At 47.7% G+C, this 12,736-nt stretch overlaps 1 protein-coding gene across 1 annotated transcript; it reads right to left on the bottom strand.

Moving 5' to 3' along the window:
• Positions 1-6,274: 6,274 nt before the first annotated feature.
• LOC130264901 (uncharacterized) lies at positions 6,275-12,440 on the bottom strand. The gene is made up of 5 exons (XM_056513522.1): positions 12,348-12,440; positions 11,791-11,916; positions 7,797-7,943; positions 6,859-7,002; positions 6,275-6,436 (listed from the first exon to the last, which is right to left on the bottom strand). Exons 1-5 carry the CDS (start codon positions 12,438-12,440, stop codon positions 6,275-6,277), a joined length of 672 nt encoding a protein of 223 aa, XP_056369497.1.
• Positions 12,441-12,736: the final 296 nt, after the last annotated feature.

Below are 12,736 nucleotides of genomic sequence, written 5' to 3'. Positions count from 1 at the left end.
TTGGAACTAAGGTATATTCATTACTTTGCTGAAACTAACAGGCTACACAATTCCTCAAATTATTTGACACATTTAAATCACTTCTCAAAATTTATTATCATGAGAGTATGGATGTCCTGAGGGTCTCTGATGATTTTTGTCACATGTTCAGGAGGAGACACGCGCACAAAAAAACCCTAAAACACAACAGAGGTTGCAAAACAAACTTATTCTATTAGTTGCAGTAGCAAATAATACATACCAGGCCCTAGATTCCCCAAAATCCACTTAGCAGGAGAAGGAGTTGGAGTGTGGTGCTCAGCAGGAGGGGCAGGTAGGCAGTGCATTTTCAGGACATCCCCTGGATCAAACCAGTGCATCTTGTCCTTCTCACCCCTCCACCCCTAAACCAGGCCTTCTGTCTCCTACTCAGGACTGGAATTTTCCCAGTTACAGCTCAGCTCACACATGGCCATTGCGTGAGAGGAGGCCACAATGGCTCATGATACTGACTCCATGCCAGCAATGGCTCCATCATGCATTGTTCCTTTTCCAAAGGACTGCCCACCCATTCACCAATACATTGCTTCCCTTTCAAGGGTCAAGTTCCCACCTGTTACACAATACAGTTTTCTTCATTGCCTTGTAAGACCCACTCAAATATGGATCAAATATGGCAGGGCCTCAGCCACGACTCTGGTCCCTGACACAGTGGTTTGGGGAACATCCCATTCCTCAAATTCTCCTTTGGTGGTCAAGAACCTCCTAAAACTACTTTCATCCCCTTGAATGCATTCCAGCTACCTTCTTAACATGACCACTCTCTTTATTCTCAAGGCAAAGACAGCCACTTGCACACAATAATCACTGCAATGGGGGAATACAAGACCAAACACTGTCTGGTAAAGCTTAAGGAATTCACAATTTGTTACAGTCAAATATTTTCCCAACGTTTTCCACTGCATTCTATTGCCAGCAGATATCCCCACCCTGCTCCATTCCCCTTGCAGAACCCTGTATCTACTATCCATGGGCACCAGGGAAGGAGCAGCTGTCACACAGGAGATGCCCCTGCTGCACTGGCAGGAATCAAAACGCTCTCGAGTCACAGCTGCAGGCCTGCATCTGCACAGGTGCTCTGGCTGCCCCACTCCTCATCGGAATTTAGCATTTGGAAATGCAATTGCACTTTCTGCCTCATGTACAAGTACCATGGTTGTGCAAAAACTGGGCAATGTGCTGTATCCCAAAGGCACTGCAGTGTGGAGGAAGCGATGCCCTAATGATTGAGAAACAAAAGAAAATACTTTCGAGACAATATTAGTATAGGAGGTAATATCAAATCTGGTCTTTAACTGGATGCCTCCAGGGCCAGATATGGAAAAATGACCACCCCACATAGGGTGAGTGTGGTTTTATAAGTTTGGGAAATTAGCATAAATGGCAAGAATTCCCAATTAGAAGCACAGTAATTAGGAAATATCCACCTTTTCATTCCACCTCTTCTGGAGCCCCTCTTTCTTGCAACTTGCTGTACTAGCTGTGCAGGCTATAACTAGCTTTTGAGAAAGTGTGTTGAGAACATGTTTTTCCCTTGTTTCCCAGAGGAGGTAAGACAGGATAGGAGCCTTTGGAATGTGTTTTGTCTTTCTTCCTATCAGGGGATGAAAAGTACTGAAGTTACCTCGGAACTATGTAACTATACAACAGTAGTCTACATATCTATGAATATATATGAAGGAAATGAAAAAGCAAAAATAATTTTGGCATCAGAAGGAGACCCTTTTCCAATTCCTAACCATACCAACATCACCATAAACAGCACTTTCCAACTTAAAAAAAAACTGTACAATTCAGAAAGTTACTGTAGAGCTTATTCACAGGATAACAAGGAAGGGAACATTCCCATGGAGTTGAGGTTTGGTACAGTTCTTATTCTGAGTCCCACTCAGGGCTTGAACTGGAGAGAGTCATCCTGAAATGGTTGTCACCATCTCCTGAACTCTCTCCCTTGATTCACTGCAATGATCAGAGATGCCAGTCTGGAGAGAGGCTCATCTGGCTTAAACATGAATGCTTTCCAAAGAGAAAACAACAACAACAACAAAGAAACCATTACTTTGCAAACTCAGTGCCTCACAGGATCAAGAGAGATTCGTTGGTTTCCAGAGTCATGCAGAAATAGGACTGACAGGACTATCTGCACCTCTGCCTTCATGACCTTTCCATCACAGGCCAATATGGCCCATACTCCCACTAGCTCATCCATCAAGGTGTCTCCAGCAGCAGCAGCAGCGGCGCAGCTCAAGAAACATCAGGCAGCAGTTCCCATTCCCTGTGTGTGCATGGCAGCAGAGCCAGGACTGCCAGGGCCAGGGTGAGTGCACAGCACGGGCAGCACCGATCCCGACGAGCCGCTGCTCTGACCCTGCCAGCAGGACTCTCACTGAGACGAGGGTCAGGAGGTGCCACTGAGCACTGAGATGGTTTTGGCAGCGCAGCAAGGCAGCTCAGGTGCCTCCCTGAGCCTTGAGTGGCAGCAGCCAGCTCTGCCAGCAGCACCACATGGCCAGAGAGCTGCTGTGCTTGAGACTCACAGCAAAGGCCACCCAGCAGGACAATTTCCATGGCAGAGCTGCAGAGAGCTTCCCTCTTACCTTGGTGGATCCCGGGAAAAATTTTGGACACTGTGAGAGAGAATCTGCTCATCCAAGAGACTGATGGCTCCAGTCACAAGGAGCTCAGCACAACCAGAGCTTGAGCAATCCCTGTGGGAACAGCTGAGGATTCCATTGCAGCTAAAGGGGACAGGATCACTGCCTGCATAAGGAAAATTCCAGTGAAGTCCTAAGGCCTGAACAACAAGCCCTAAGCCAAAGTTGACCTCCAGATGAACCTTCCAACCAAACATTATATTTGCATTCACTTATTAACAAAATATGCGTGATCATTACCAGCATATATATGAATCCTCTTATTAGTGAAACAAGCGCTTACCTTTCTACGCTTAGAAGACAGGCAAGGCCACAAAATCAGATATCTCTACCTGGTTTTGCTTGAAGTGATATGGTCAAAGTAAACTCCCTCAGTTCCTTCCTGAGCCCTAGCCAAGAGGAGGATGAAACCAGATGTCCCCATACTCACAGTCACATTGGCTTGTTTATTCAATAGTATAAAATCTGGGCCCTCTCCCAGCAATGTTGGCAGCTTTGCCTGCAGGTGGGCAAACTGCATAGGAATTCCCAGTTAGTAGGAGTGCATCTCCAACCCTTTGCAGTGCCAGGGACACCCCAGGGGATGTGTGTGTCAGGATGATGGTCAAGTATTAGAGTAGCTGGTGATATATCCTTCTTGATCCCTACAGGCAATGTTTTGTAGTCATAATCCAGTGCATTGCTTATCTTATCCTTTTGCATTTCTTTGCTGCTTTGCACTTCAGTGAATGACACATATTCCATAAGCTGATGTTGTTGTCTTCAGTGCTTGCCTGCCGGCAAAACAGCAACCCATTCCCTTCAGAGCTGAACTTGGTGAAGACGCACGATGGTGGCTGGGGCTGAGGGGAGACACACACACGATGGTGGCCGGGGCTGAGGCACACACACAAGATGGTGGCCGGGGCTGAGGTACCACACACAAGATGGTGGCCGGGGCTGAGGCACCACACACAAGATGGTGGCCGGGGCTGAGGCACCACACACAAGATGGTGGCCGGGGCTGAGGCACCACACACAGGATGTTGGCCGGGGCTGAGGCTGTCCCTCCCAGTGAGCTCTGCAGCCCCTGCTGGCCCAGCCCCAGCCCCGGAGCAGCGTGGGGTGGGCAGAATCCCCATTTCAGCCCTCTGCTTAAATGGACATGAACAGACAGCGAGGGACAGACACAGTGTGGACCCTTTGGTCTGTACACACACACGTCCACCAGCCAGTTTGTAACGTCAGCTGGCAGAATTTTGATGTCAAAGCAATTCAAATAGGTGAAAATAGGGCGAAACTCAGAGGTATAAATGTTTTAAAAGAAAACTCTTTTTTTTTCTTTTCCCCTACCCAAAAAAGAGTCAAAAGCATTTCCTGTGCAGATGGACTTCAATTGGTACAGAGAGCCATCACAGCCTGTTTCGTCCATGCTGGAGCCATAGTGACTGTGTGTTGATGAAGACGGAGATGGGATCTACTTGACGCGGACTGTGCAGCGGATACTCACCTGCAATGTGTATCCCCCAGGATAACCTATTAATTTAGAGCACTATGAAGACTCTGTAAAATTGAAATATAAACCAAAACTGCAGCACGAAGTCCATTGTGGTTTAGGTTTTTCTTAATGAGGTTCTCAAAGTTCAGCACAGACTTTGTGTTCAGCAGCAGAGGCAGGGGCTTCTTGGACCACTGCTCTGGCACCCATTGTTTTGAGTAGGGGATTGAAGGAATAAAAGAAGACAAGCCCATCAACTATTAAAGAGAAACAGTCACGGACAGGAACCAGTGGGTGAAGAAATGTGAGGAGGAAAAAGACAGAAAACTTGAGGTGGCAAGTGTGAGAAATGTGAGTGGGAGTAGGAGAGAAGTGTGAGGGAAGAAAAGGGTAGGAAACCTGAGTGGAAAAGGGTGATAAAACTGAGGGGGAAATGGTGAGAAATGTGAATGAAAATAGGAGAGGAAGGTTAGAGGAGAAAAGGGCAGGAAATAGGATGGGAAAATTCTGTGAAACGTGAATGGAAAAGCATGAGAATCATAGCAGGGAGAATTGAGGGAAATGTGAGGGGAAGAGAATGAGAAACTTTATTGGCAAAGAGAGAGAAAGAGGCAGAAAATGCAATGGGGACATTGTGAGAATCCTGAGCGGGAAAGAGTGAGAAACCTGAGGGCAGAAGAAGGCAGAAGCAATGAGTGAAAAAAGGACACAAAATGTGAGAGAGAAACTGTAAGGAACGTGAGAGGAAAGAATGATAAATGTGAAGGGAAAAGTGTGAGAAATGTGAGGAGAAAAGAGTGGGAAACATGAGGGGGGAAGTGAGAGACATGAGGAGAAAACTTTGAGAAACATGACTGAGAAAAGGAAAGAAACATGAGAAAGAAACCAAAGAGCAGGATATGTGAGGGGAAAATTGTGAGAAATATGAGGGAAGAAAAACAAGAGGAAATGAGTGGGACAGTGTGGAAATGTGAGATGAAAATGTGAAGAAAGTGACCAGAAAAGGGTGGGGGAAATGAGCAAAATTTGGGAGGGAAACATGAGCAGAAAACTGTGAGAACTGTGAGTGGGAACTGGTAGAAATGTGAAAGGGAAAAGGAAAGGAAATGTGAAGAGAGAAAAGGGCAGGAGAGAAGGCAATATTGGCATAACAGCTGAAATAATTCCTAACACATTTCTTCATACATTTGTCTATTTGGACAAGCCCAGGGCTTTTCTGTATGTGCATCTCTACCTCTGCCTTTATTCCTATTTGGAAGCAGTCAAACTGGCAGGATCTGCCCTCCAGCAGGAGCTGCTCCAAGCAGGGAACGTGACTGGCGGTGCTGATTCCCAGAGGCTTCTGTCTGCCAGGTGAAGCCAAGGCAGGAGCGGGTTGAAAGGTGCTGGCGCTGCTGCTGCTCCGTGCACAGAGCCCCGGCTGGGCAGGGCACGGCGCCCACTGCGCTGCGGCTCTTTGTGCTGCCACAGCTGGGCACACCTGGGGACAGGTTATGACCACGTGTGGGAAAACCGAGGGGTTTGTGGGGGCTGCATTGCTCTGCACACACCCAGGCCACCTGCAGCACAGAGCTTTGGGACCCTAAAAGATAAACCAGAGGGAACGGCTGGAAAAGGTTTAATTTTCAGCTTTCAATAGCAGTGACTACAATGAAAGTTACACAGCAGAGGCCCGATCACCACTGCCCGGTGAGTGTGAGAAAGGAGGCATTATTTTATTTCAGTGCTGGGTGCTTGGGGAATCACTTTTCTAACACGAGCTCACTCAGAAATCTCACTAGTAGTTTCTATCCATGGAACTAAGACACACTCATTACTTTGCTGAAACTCATTCATTCATTCCCCCAAATTATTTGACATATTTCAATCACTTCTCAGAAGTTATTGGCAGGAGAATAGAGGTCTCTTGAGGGTCTCTGGTGGTCATTTGGGGAACATTCCATTCCTCAAATTCTCCTCTGATGCTCAAGAGCCTCGTCAAATCACTTTCTTCCCCTTGAATGCATTCCAGCTACCTTCTCAGGAAGACCATGCTCTTTATTCTCAAGGCAAAGACAGCACACAATAATCACTGCAGCTCCTTGTTCAAGTGTTCTGCCTCTTCTCACTGAGTTCTCTTTTCCTGCAGCATCTTCAGGACGTTCCAAACCAGCGGCATATCCGACTGGGACAGCTCCCCTGCCTCACGCTGACCACGGGTCTCTTTGTTTCCAGTCATTTCCTGGAAGTCTTCGCAGGCTGGCAGGTGAGATGTCAACACTTTCACCTCAAGTCAAGCAGAACAAAGCAGTCAGAGACCATAGCTTGTCCCTGTCAGCCAAGAGTCATTGACTGTGAGGAAAGGGAGAGGACCAGATTCACAACAGATACAGACAGCTTGTTTCAAGGTTCATCTGGGTTACCATGTTCACCTGCAAAACACCTCAAGAAACGAGGAGAGCAGGAACAGGCCATCAGGAATCTATTTGGATGACTGCTGGCCAAGAGGCCAAAGGACTACTTCTACTGTCCAGGGCAGCAGCTGAGATTCAGCAGCCCAGGAAGTGTCCTTAAGAGCAGCTGTCATAGGGACCAAAGCAGGATGGCACTCAGAGGCATCACCCCAGCCCCACTGCTCTGCAGAGGAAAGGCAAGGAGGGCAGAAAGCACAACTTTGGTGACTGCAGTGGCTATCACTCTTTCACTCACTCGTTTTTCTAGAGCCTCTTGCTTCCTAAGGAGAGGATGAATTTTCTTTTTGACGATTTTCATTTCTTCCTCCACACACTTCTCCCTTGCCTTGAGCTGAGCCTCAGCTTCCTGCAGCTCTGCGGGCAGCTTCTCATTAAAGTTCTGTAAAGAACAAGTGTCTCGATTTGAAAAACAGGTGTTTGCTAGGGAAGGCAGGACCTCCCCTGGACTGGAGAATGTAAACCCTCTCCCTCTGATTATTCTGATTTTGAAATTAAGGGGCTCTTAGGCAAAGATATGGGCATAGGAATTACAGTTCTTTACTAGTATGAATAACAAGGCAAACAAAACAACTCTGGAATTCATAACAAACAGAACCAGGACCCAGTAACAGTCCTCTGGGCCGTGGGCACTTTCCCCTTTGGTGCAATTACTGTCACAGCAGGAATGAGCAGGAAATCCCAGGGTGGTGGATGGTGGGAGCTGCAGAATGTCTCGGGCAGGCAGGAGGGCGCGGCCACCGCGTGGAGAATCCCAGAGCAATAGTGAACAAACGGCGGCCTTGGGCCAGCAGGGCCCGGCTCTGAGCAGGGCAGGGAGAGGCCAAGTTCAGGATTCCAGGAGCACAGCAGCAGACGGTGATAGGTCCCTCAGGTGCCAGGGGTTTCTCCCCACAGTAAGAGACAGCCTGGCCATCCCTCCCCGATGCCAAAGAGCCAGAGCAAAAAGATCCACAACTGCTCCAGCCCCTGTCTGGTATGTGTATCCCTCTGAGAGAAAAACTCCCGAAAACCAGAGGAGTTTCCCCTCTCCTGTCTCAAGTACTTGGCTATTCAGTGCTTCTTAGCAAGTCAATGGGAAAAAGATCACATGTAACAAGGAGAAGAAAACCCAGCCCTCAAGAACAAGAGACAGAAAGTTTCATGAGTGGAGTGTCTGGCACTCTCTTCTGCCACCTTCACCTGGTTTTCTTGATCACCCCTCTGTCGATGGAGACTCCGGTGATATTGAATTATTCTCACGTCTTCCTTCTTCCTCCTCTTCACTGTCATGATACCAATCTGAGCTTTGGGCAGCTCTGCTTGTGGCTCTCTCTTGATGTTCTGTACACACAAATGCAGAGCAAGTCACAGGGAGCTGCCACCAGGTTCAGCTTTCCTTCTTTCAGCCTTAAAATCAAATTCATTCAGCCACTTCTTTCTGCTTCCCCATTGAAATATATATTTTAAAATAATTCACGTTTGTGTGAAATTTATGTGGAAAAAACACGCTTGTATAAAAAAATAGAAATCTTTAGAACACAGGCAGCTGGGTGGCTTAACAGGACTGTGAAACCAGAGCTGGCAACAAAGAAGAGATCTAAATTAGCAAGTTAACAGAAGTAGCTCAAGTGAAGATGGGCTCTTTCAGAGACAGTCCAGGAAACACACACACAAGCGATGAACACTTGATAAGTATCACCTATCAAGATAACCAGAGTCATCAGGGGAAATAATCTCAGTACTGGATTGCTGTAAACTAACATTAGCGTTCATCTCATCGACATTCATCGCTTCCCAGAAATGGTTTTGTCCAATCCAGCCCAGAGAAAGAAAACCACATGAAAATGTGAAACAAGGAAAGGAAAGAAGAACCTCGGCCCCAGGTGGAAAAAAATTGTCTAAAACCAGCCCAGCCGAGGTGAGGTTTGTGAACATTGTGGGATCCGGAGCGATGGAGTTCGGATCAGTGTGTTCACCCGGTGCCGATCCCAGGCTCGGGGCTGCCCTATTTCGATTGTGGCTGTCTAAGACTGTATTTTGGTCATGAAATAAAAATATTTTCTTTTGATTATTCTTAATTCGGCTTGATCATTTTATTACATATAACACTACCCGCCTCTGCTTCCATTGTAACCCTCCCATTCCAGTGCTGGTCTCTGTGGATTACAAGGCTCTGTGCTTTCAGTGCCTGTGGGACTGCTGGCCTCCTCACTGGCAAGAGCTCTGTTTTATGCCCCTGTTCCTGCCCCTCACTCTGTCACCCTTTGAGCCAGGCCTACCTGGCCATTCTCCTGTTGCTCCTCCACCTGCTGCCTCAGCTCTCCCTGAGTCTGGCACAGCACTTCTGCTAAAGCAATCTGCTCATGCTCTCTCTCCAGAAGGGCCTGCACAGAGAGCAAGAGAAGATGGGCTTCACCTTCCCAGACAGCATTTGTGGGCCAAGTCTCTAAGAGTGATGGGCTCACACGTTCCCAAAGCACTGTGCTGCTGCTCTACTGGGTCATTCTCTGCCCATGGGGAGGCACAGATTCCAAAGTGACACTGGCAGTACAATCAGGGTCCATCTGGGACTGAAGCTCCAACAGCCTCTCAGGCAGCTGACAGGGAAGGGGTGGCATTTCTCAAGGCTCTGCTGAGGGCCTCCCTCCACTTCTGCTGTGTCCCCTTTGTCTTTTCATTGTGACTGACCCCCTGCCCTGTCCCACAGCTCCATCCTGGCTCTGCAGGTGGCTTCCAGTGTGGGCTCACTTCCTGTGAGAGACACTTCTGGAATTCATGTTCTCTTCAGGCCTACACCACCATTCCTGCCTTTCTGAAATCTACACTCTTGTTAGAAATCCTGCTCATTCAGGAGATAAGGATGCATGTAAAGATCCTCTGATGGAGGTCAGAGAGCCTCTACAGCCACCTCAGTATAATGGAGGAAGACCAAGGTGTTTATTCTTCCTCCGTTGTCAACTGAGAATTCAGACCAGCAGTAACAGAGATCCTCATAAGGCCCCATCAGCAAATGAACTTACACACCCCTAGGGACACCAGGGAAGAAAATCATGTGCCATGTAATGCATGTATGACCAGAGTCACCAAACATCACCTAAAGCATGGAATTGTTCCACATCACTAGGACTGGGAGAAATTTAAAGAATAACCTGGGGAGTTCAAGTCAGAAGAGGGTGGAGGAAGAAATTAACTCTGAGGGGAGAAAACAACCATTTCTGGAGGGGAATATCTCTGCCTGCTTGGGATAAATTGATAGAACATGTCTCTTCTCCTGAAGGGATGCCTTTAGGTGAGCTTTGCACCTCCACCTGCCTCTGACCAGAGCCAAGAAGAATCAATTTATAAATGTTACATAATTAGATAGACAGACAGACAGACAGACAGATAGATAGACAGATAGGTCTCACTTAAGCAATTTCTGTTACAATGCTTTCTGTTATGACACACATCAACACTCAGCAGCCAGTGCCCCAGTCAGCAGCAATCCTGAACTTGCTCACCTGTTCCCTCAATAAACCACACTCTTGGGGAATCTGGAGCACGTACGTCCTTATGGAAAGAGATCAGACCCAGAGCACAGAACTGGGAACTGCACTCTTTGTGCATCTGTGCTCAGGCAAGCTCTTCTCTTGGTCACACTCACATTGACAGTGCTAAAGTGTAACCAGAAATGAAGCCCAGCCCTTCCCAGCTCCTCTGATCTCTGAGGACCAGCTGCAATTCAAGGGTGTTGATTTCCTGCTCAATTCCCAAATACAATCCTGATTGCATTATTTGACAATTGCTGATCCCTGAGGCTGACAAAAGGTAAGGGTGCTGTTAAAATGGAAGTGATGTGCAAGGTTCTACTGGCAGGCCTGGCATCAGAACAGCTCCTTCTGCACCAACGTCCCTGCCCCAAACTGCGTCTTGTCGTGCAGGAAAATGTTGAGCAAAAGCACGTTTGCTTGCCAGAGGAAGAAAATAAACAAGTCTTCTCCTCCTAGCAGCCCAACAACACAACACACCAAATGATCAAAGAGTCCCCTACTCCAGTGCCTAAAGCATCTGGATGCAGTGAGGGGATGCTTGGCACAGGAACAGCCCTTGTGGGGAGCACTGTCAGGTAGGCATTTCTGGAAGTGTGCCTGGAATGTCCCTCATGAGCCTCCCTTTCCCCAGGCTAAAGCTCCCTCAGCACCTCCTCCTTGGGCTTGTGCTCCCACCCTCCCCAGCTCCCTTGCCCTTCTCTGGACACGCTCCAGCCCCTCAGTGTCTTTCTGCTCCAGAGGGGCCAGAACTGGACACAGCACTCGAGCTGTGGCTGCAGCGGTGCCAGCACAGGGCACAGCTCACTGCCCTGCTCCTGCTGCCCCACTATTGCTGACACAGGCCAGGATGCCCTTGGCCTTCTTGGCCCCCTGGGCACATGCTGCCTCATGTTCAGCTGCTGTTGGTTGGCACCCCTGGCTCCTTTTGTCCCAGGAATCTCCCCAAACACAAAGTTGCACATTTGATTTAAAATACAGCATCTGGAATTTCAATGTGTCTTTGCTGTTCTTATTAACACAAGACAGTAGTCAAGGACTTGCATCTTCACCCCTACTTGGGGCTCCAATGCAGCTTTCAAAGCTGCAGACTTCACCACAAAATGTATCTCCAGAGACTTGTCTCTTCTAGTTTTTTGCCTTAGAAGAAGTGTTCAGAAGTATGTACTTTGTTTCTTTTTCCACAAGGGACAAGAATGGCCCCCAATAGATTCATGGACAACACAATCATCTCTTTATACGTATTAAAAGCCAAAAGACAGGAAAGCCAAAAGACTCAGAATGGTGAAGAATTACTCAAGAAAACTGCAGAACAGTTCCATAATCACCAAAATAAATCTTCCAGAAAATGAAAATAAACAAACAAAGACTTGTGATCTCCAGCACTACCGTATGTGCCTTTGGCCATAGCACTGCAGAAGCCAAGAGACAGAGCTTCACTGAGCCAAGGAGCCAGATGCTCACCCAGAGGCAGCAGCTCTTTGGTCCCTCAACATGACAGATCCAAGCCCATTTTCCAGATCTCACTGGCACGGGGAATTGCCAGGTCCTGGCAGGACTCCAGCACTCAGCATCCTCAGCCACCGACAGCAACTGCTGCCTGGTCAGAAACTTGCAGCCCTGTCTTGCACTAAAGACAGCACCAGCCAGAACTGACTTACCAGCTCGGAATATTCAGGCTGTGCTGTGACCACGGCTGGAGGCTTGTGCTCCTCTTTGGCCTCATCTTTGGCCTCTTCTCCAGGAGCAGTGGGAACCAGAGGAGAGTCTGCTGTTGGTTCTGTGCTCTGTGGACAGACAGTAGCATGAGGAACAGGGAGTTACCTATCATTTATAACCTTCTTTCTGTTCAGCTCTACAACCAGGTCTACTAAGGACAAATCAGACTTTTACAGCAATGGGATTCTAAATCACTCTGACAAAATTAAAATGTGCTGATACAACAGTACAGAAAATTGCTCTGAATTAGATATTTCACCCTGGCTACTATCAGCAACAATGTTCTCTCTGAAAACTGAGCTCTGAGTTCTTTAAATCTCTGAAATGAAAAATTAGGAAATTGCAGCAATGCCTTTGCATTTGCTGCTGCACACATGGAAATGGATTTTCTCTTAGCCTACCCAGCTAGCCATCCACACTCTACTACCACAGGCCAAGCTCACAGATTACTTCACAATTCTTAAATACAAGGAACATCAAAGGTTCTTTTCTCACTCACCTCACGAGCAGCATCTCTGAATACACGTCTCAGGTGACCTGTAGTGGGCAGGGAAAATGAACCAAATTCTTTGAGAAAACTGGAGAGAACCATATTGTTTTCAGAAGGCCTTCTGAGAAGGTCTCCCAGTTTGCATTTTCAAAGTTGTCCTGCTTGATCTGGCAGACTGAGGAAATGTCAGACTCTGCTGCCACAGACTCTCCCATGGAGGGAATGCAACCCCTGCAGGTTCCCTTGCAAATGCTGCCCACAGCACAATGCTGGCTACAGACACCCTGTTTTGGTGGAACCTGTTGACAGGAGCTTTACCAAACCAGTGGCATCCTAATGCTCTTTCTGTTTCCAAATCAAGCCAGTCACTAAGAAAGAGCAGGAAGACAAACAAAAGC

This window comes from Oenanthe melanoleuca, chromosome Z, assembly GCF_029582105.1.
Source record: "Oenanthe melanoleuca isolate GR-GAL-2019-014 chromosome Z, OMel1.0, whole genome shotgun sequence".
NCBI classification, from domain to species: Eukaryota; Metazoa; Chordata; class Aves; order Passeriformes; family Muscicapidae; genus Oenanthe; species Oenanthe melanoleuca.
Note: the sequence above shows the minus strand (reverse complement) of the source record. Positions and strands in the feature narration are given on the sequence as shown.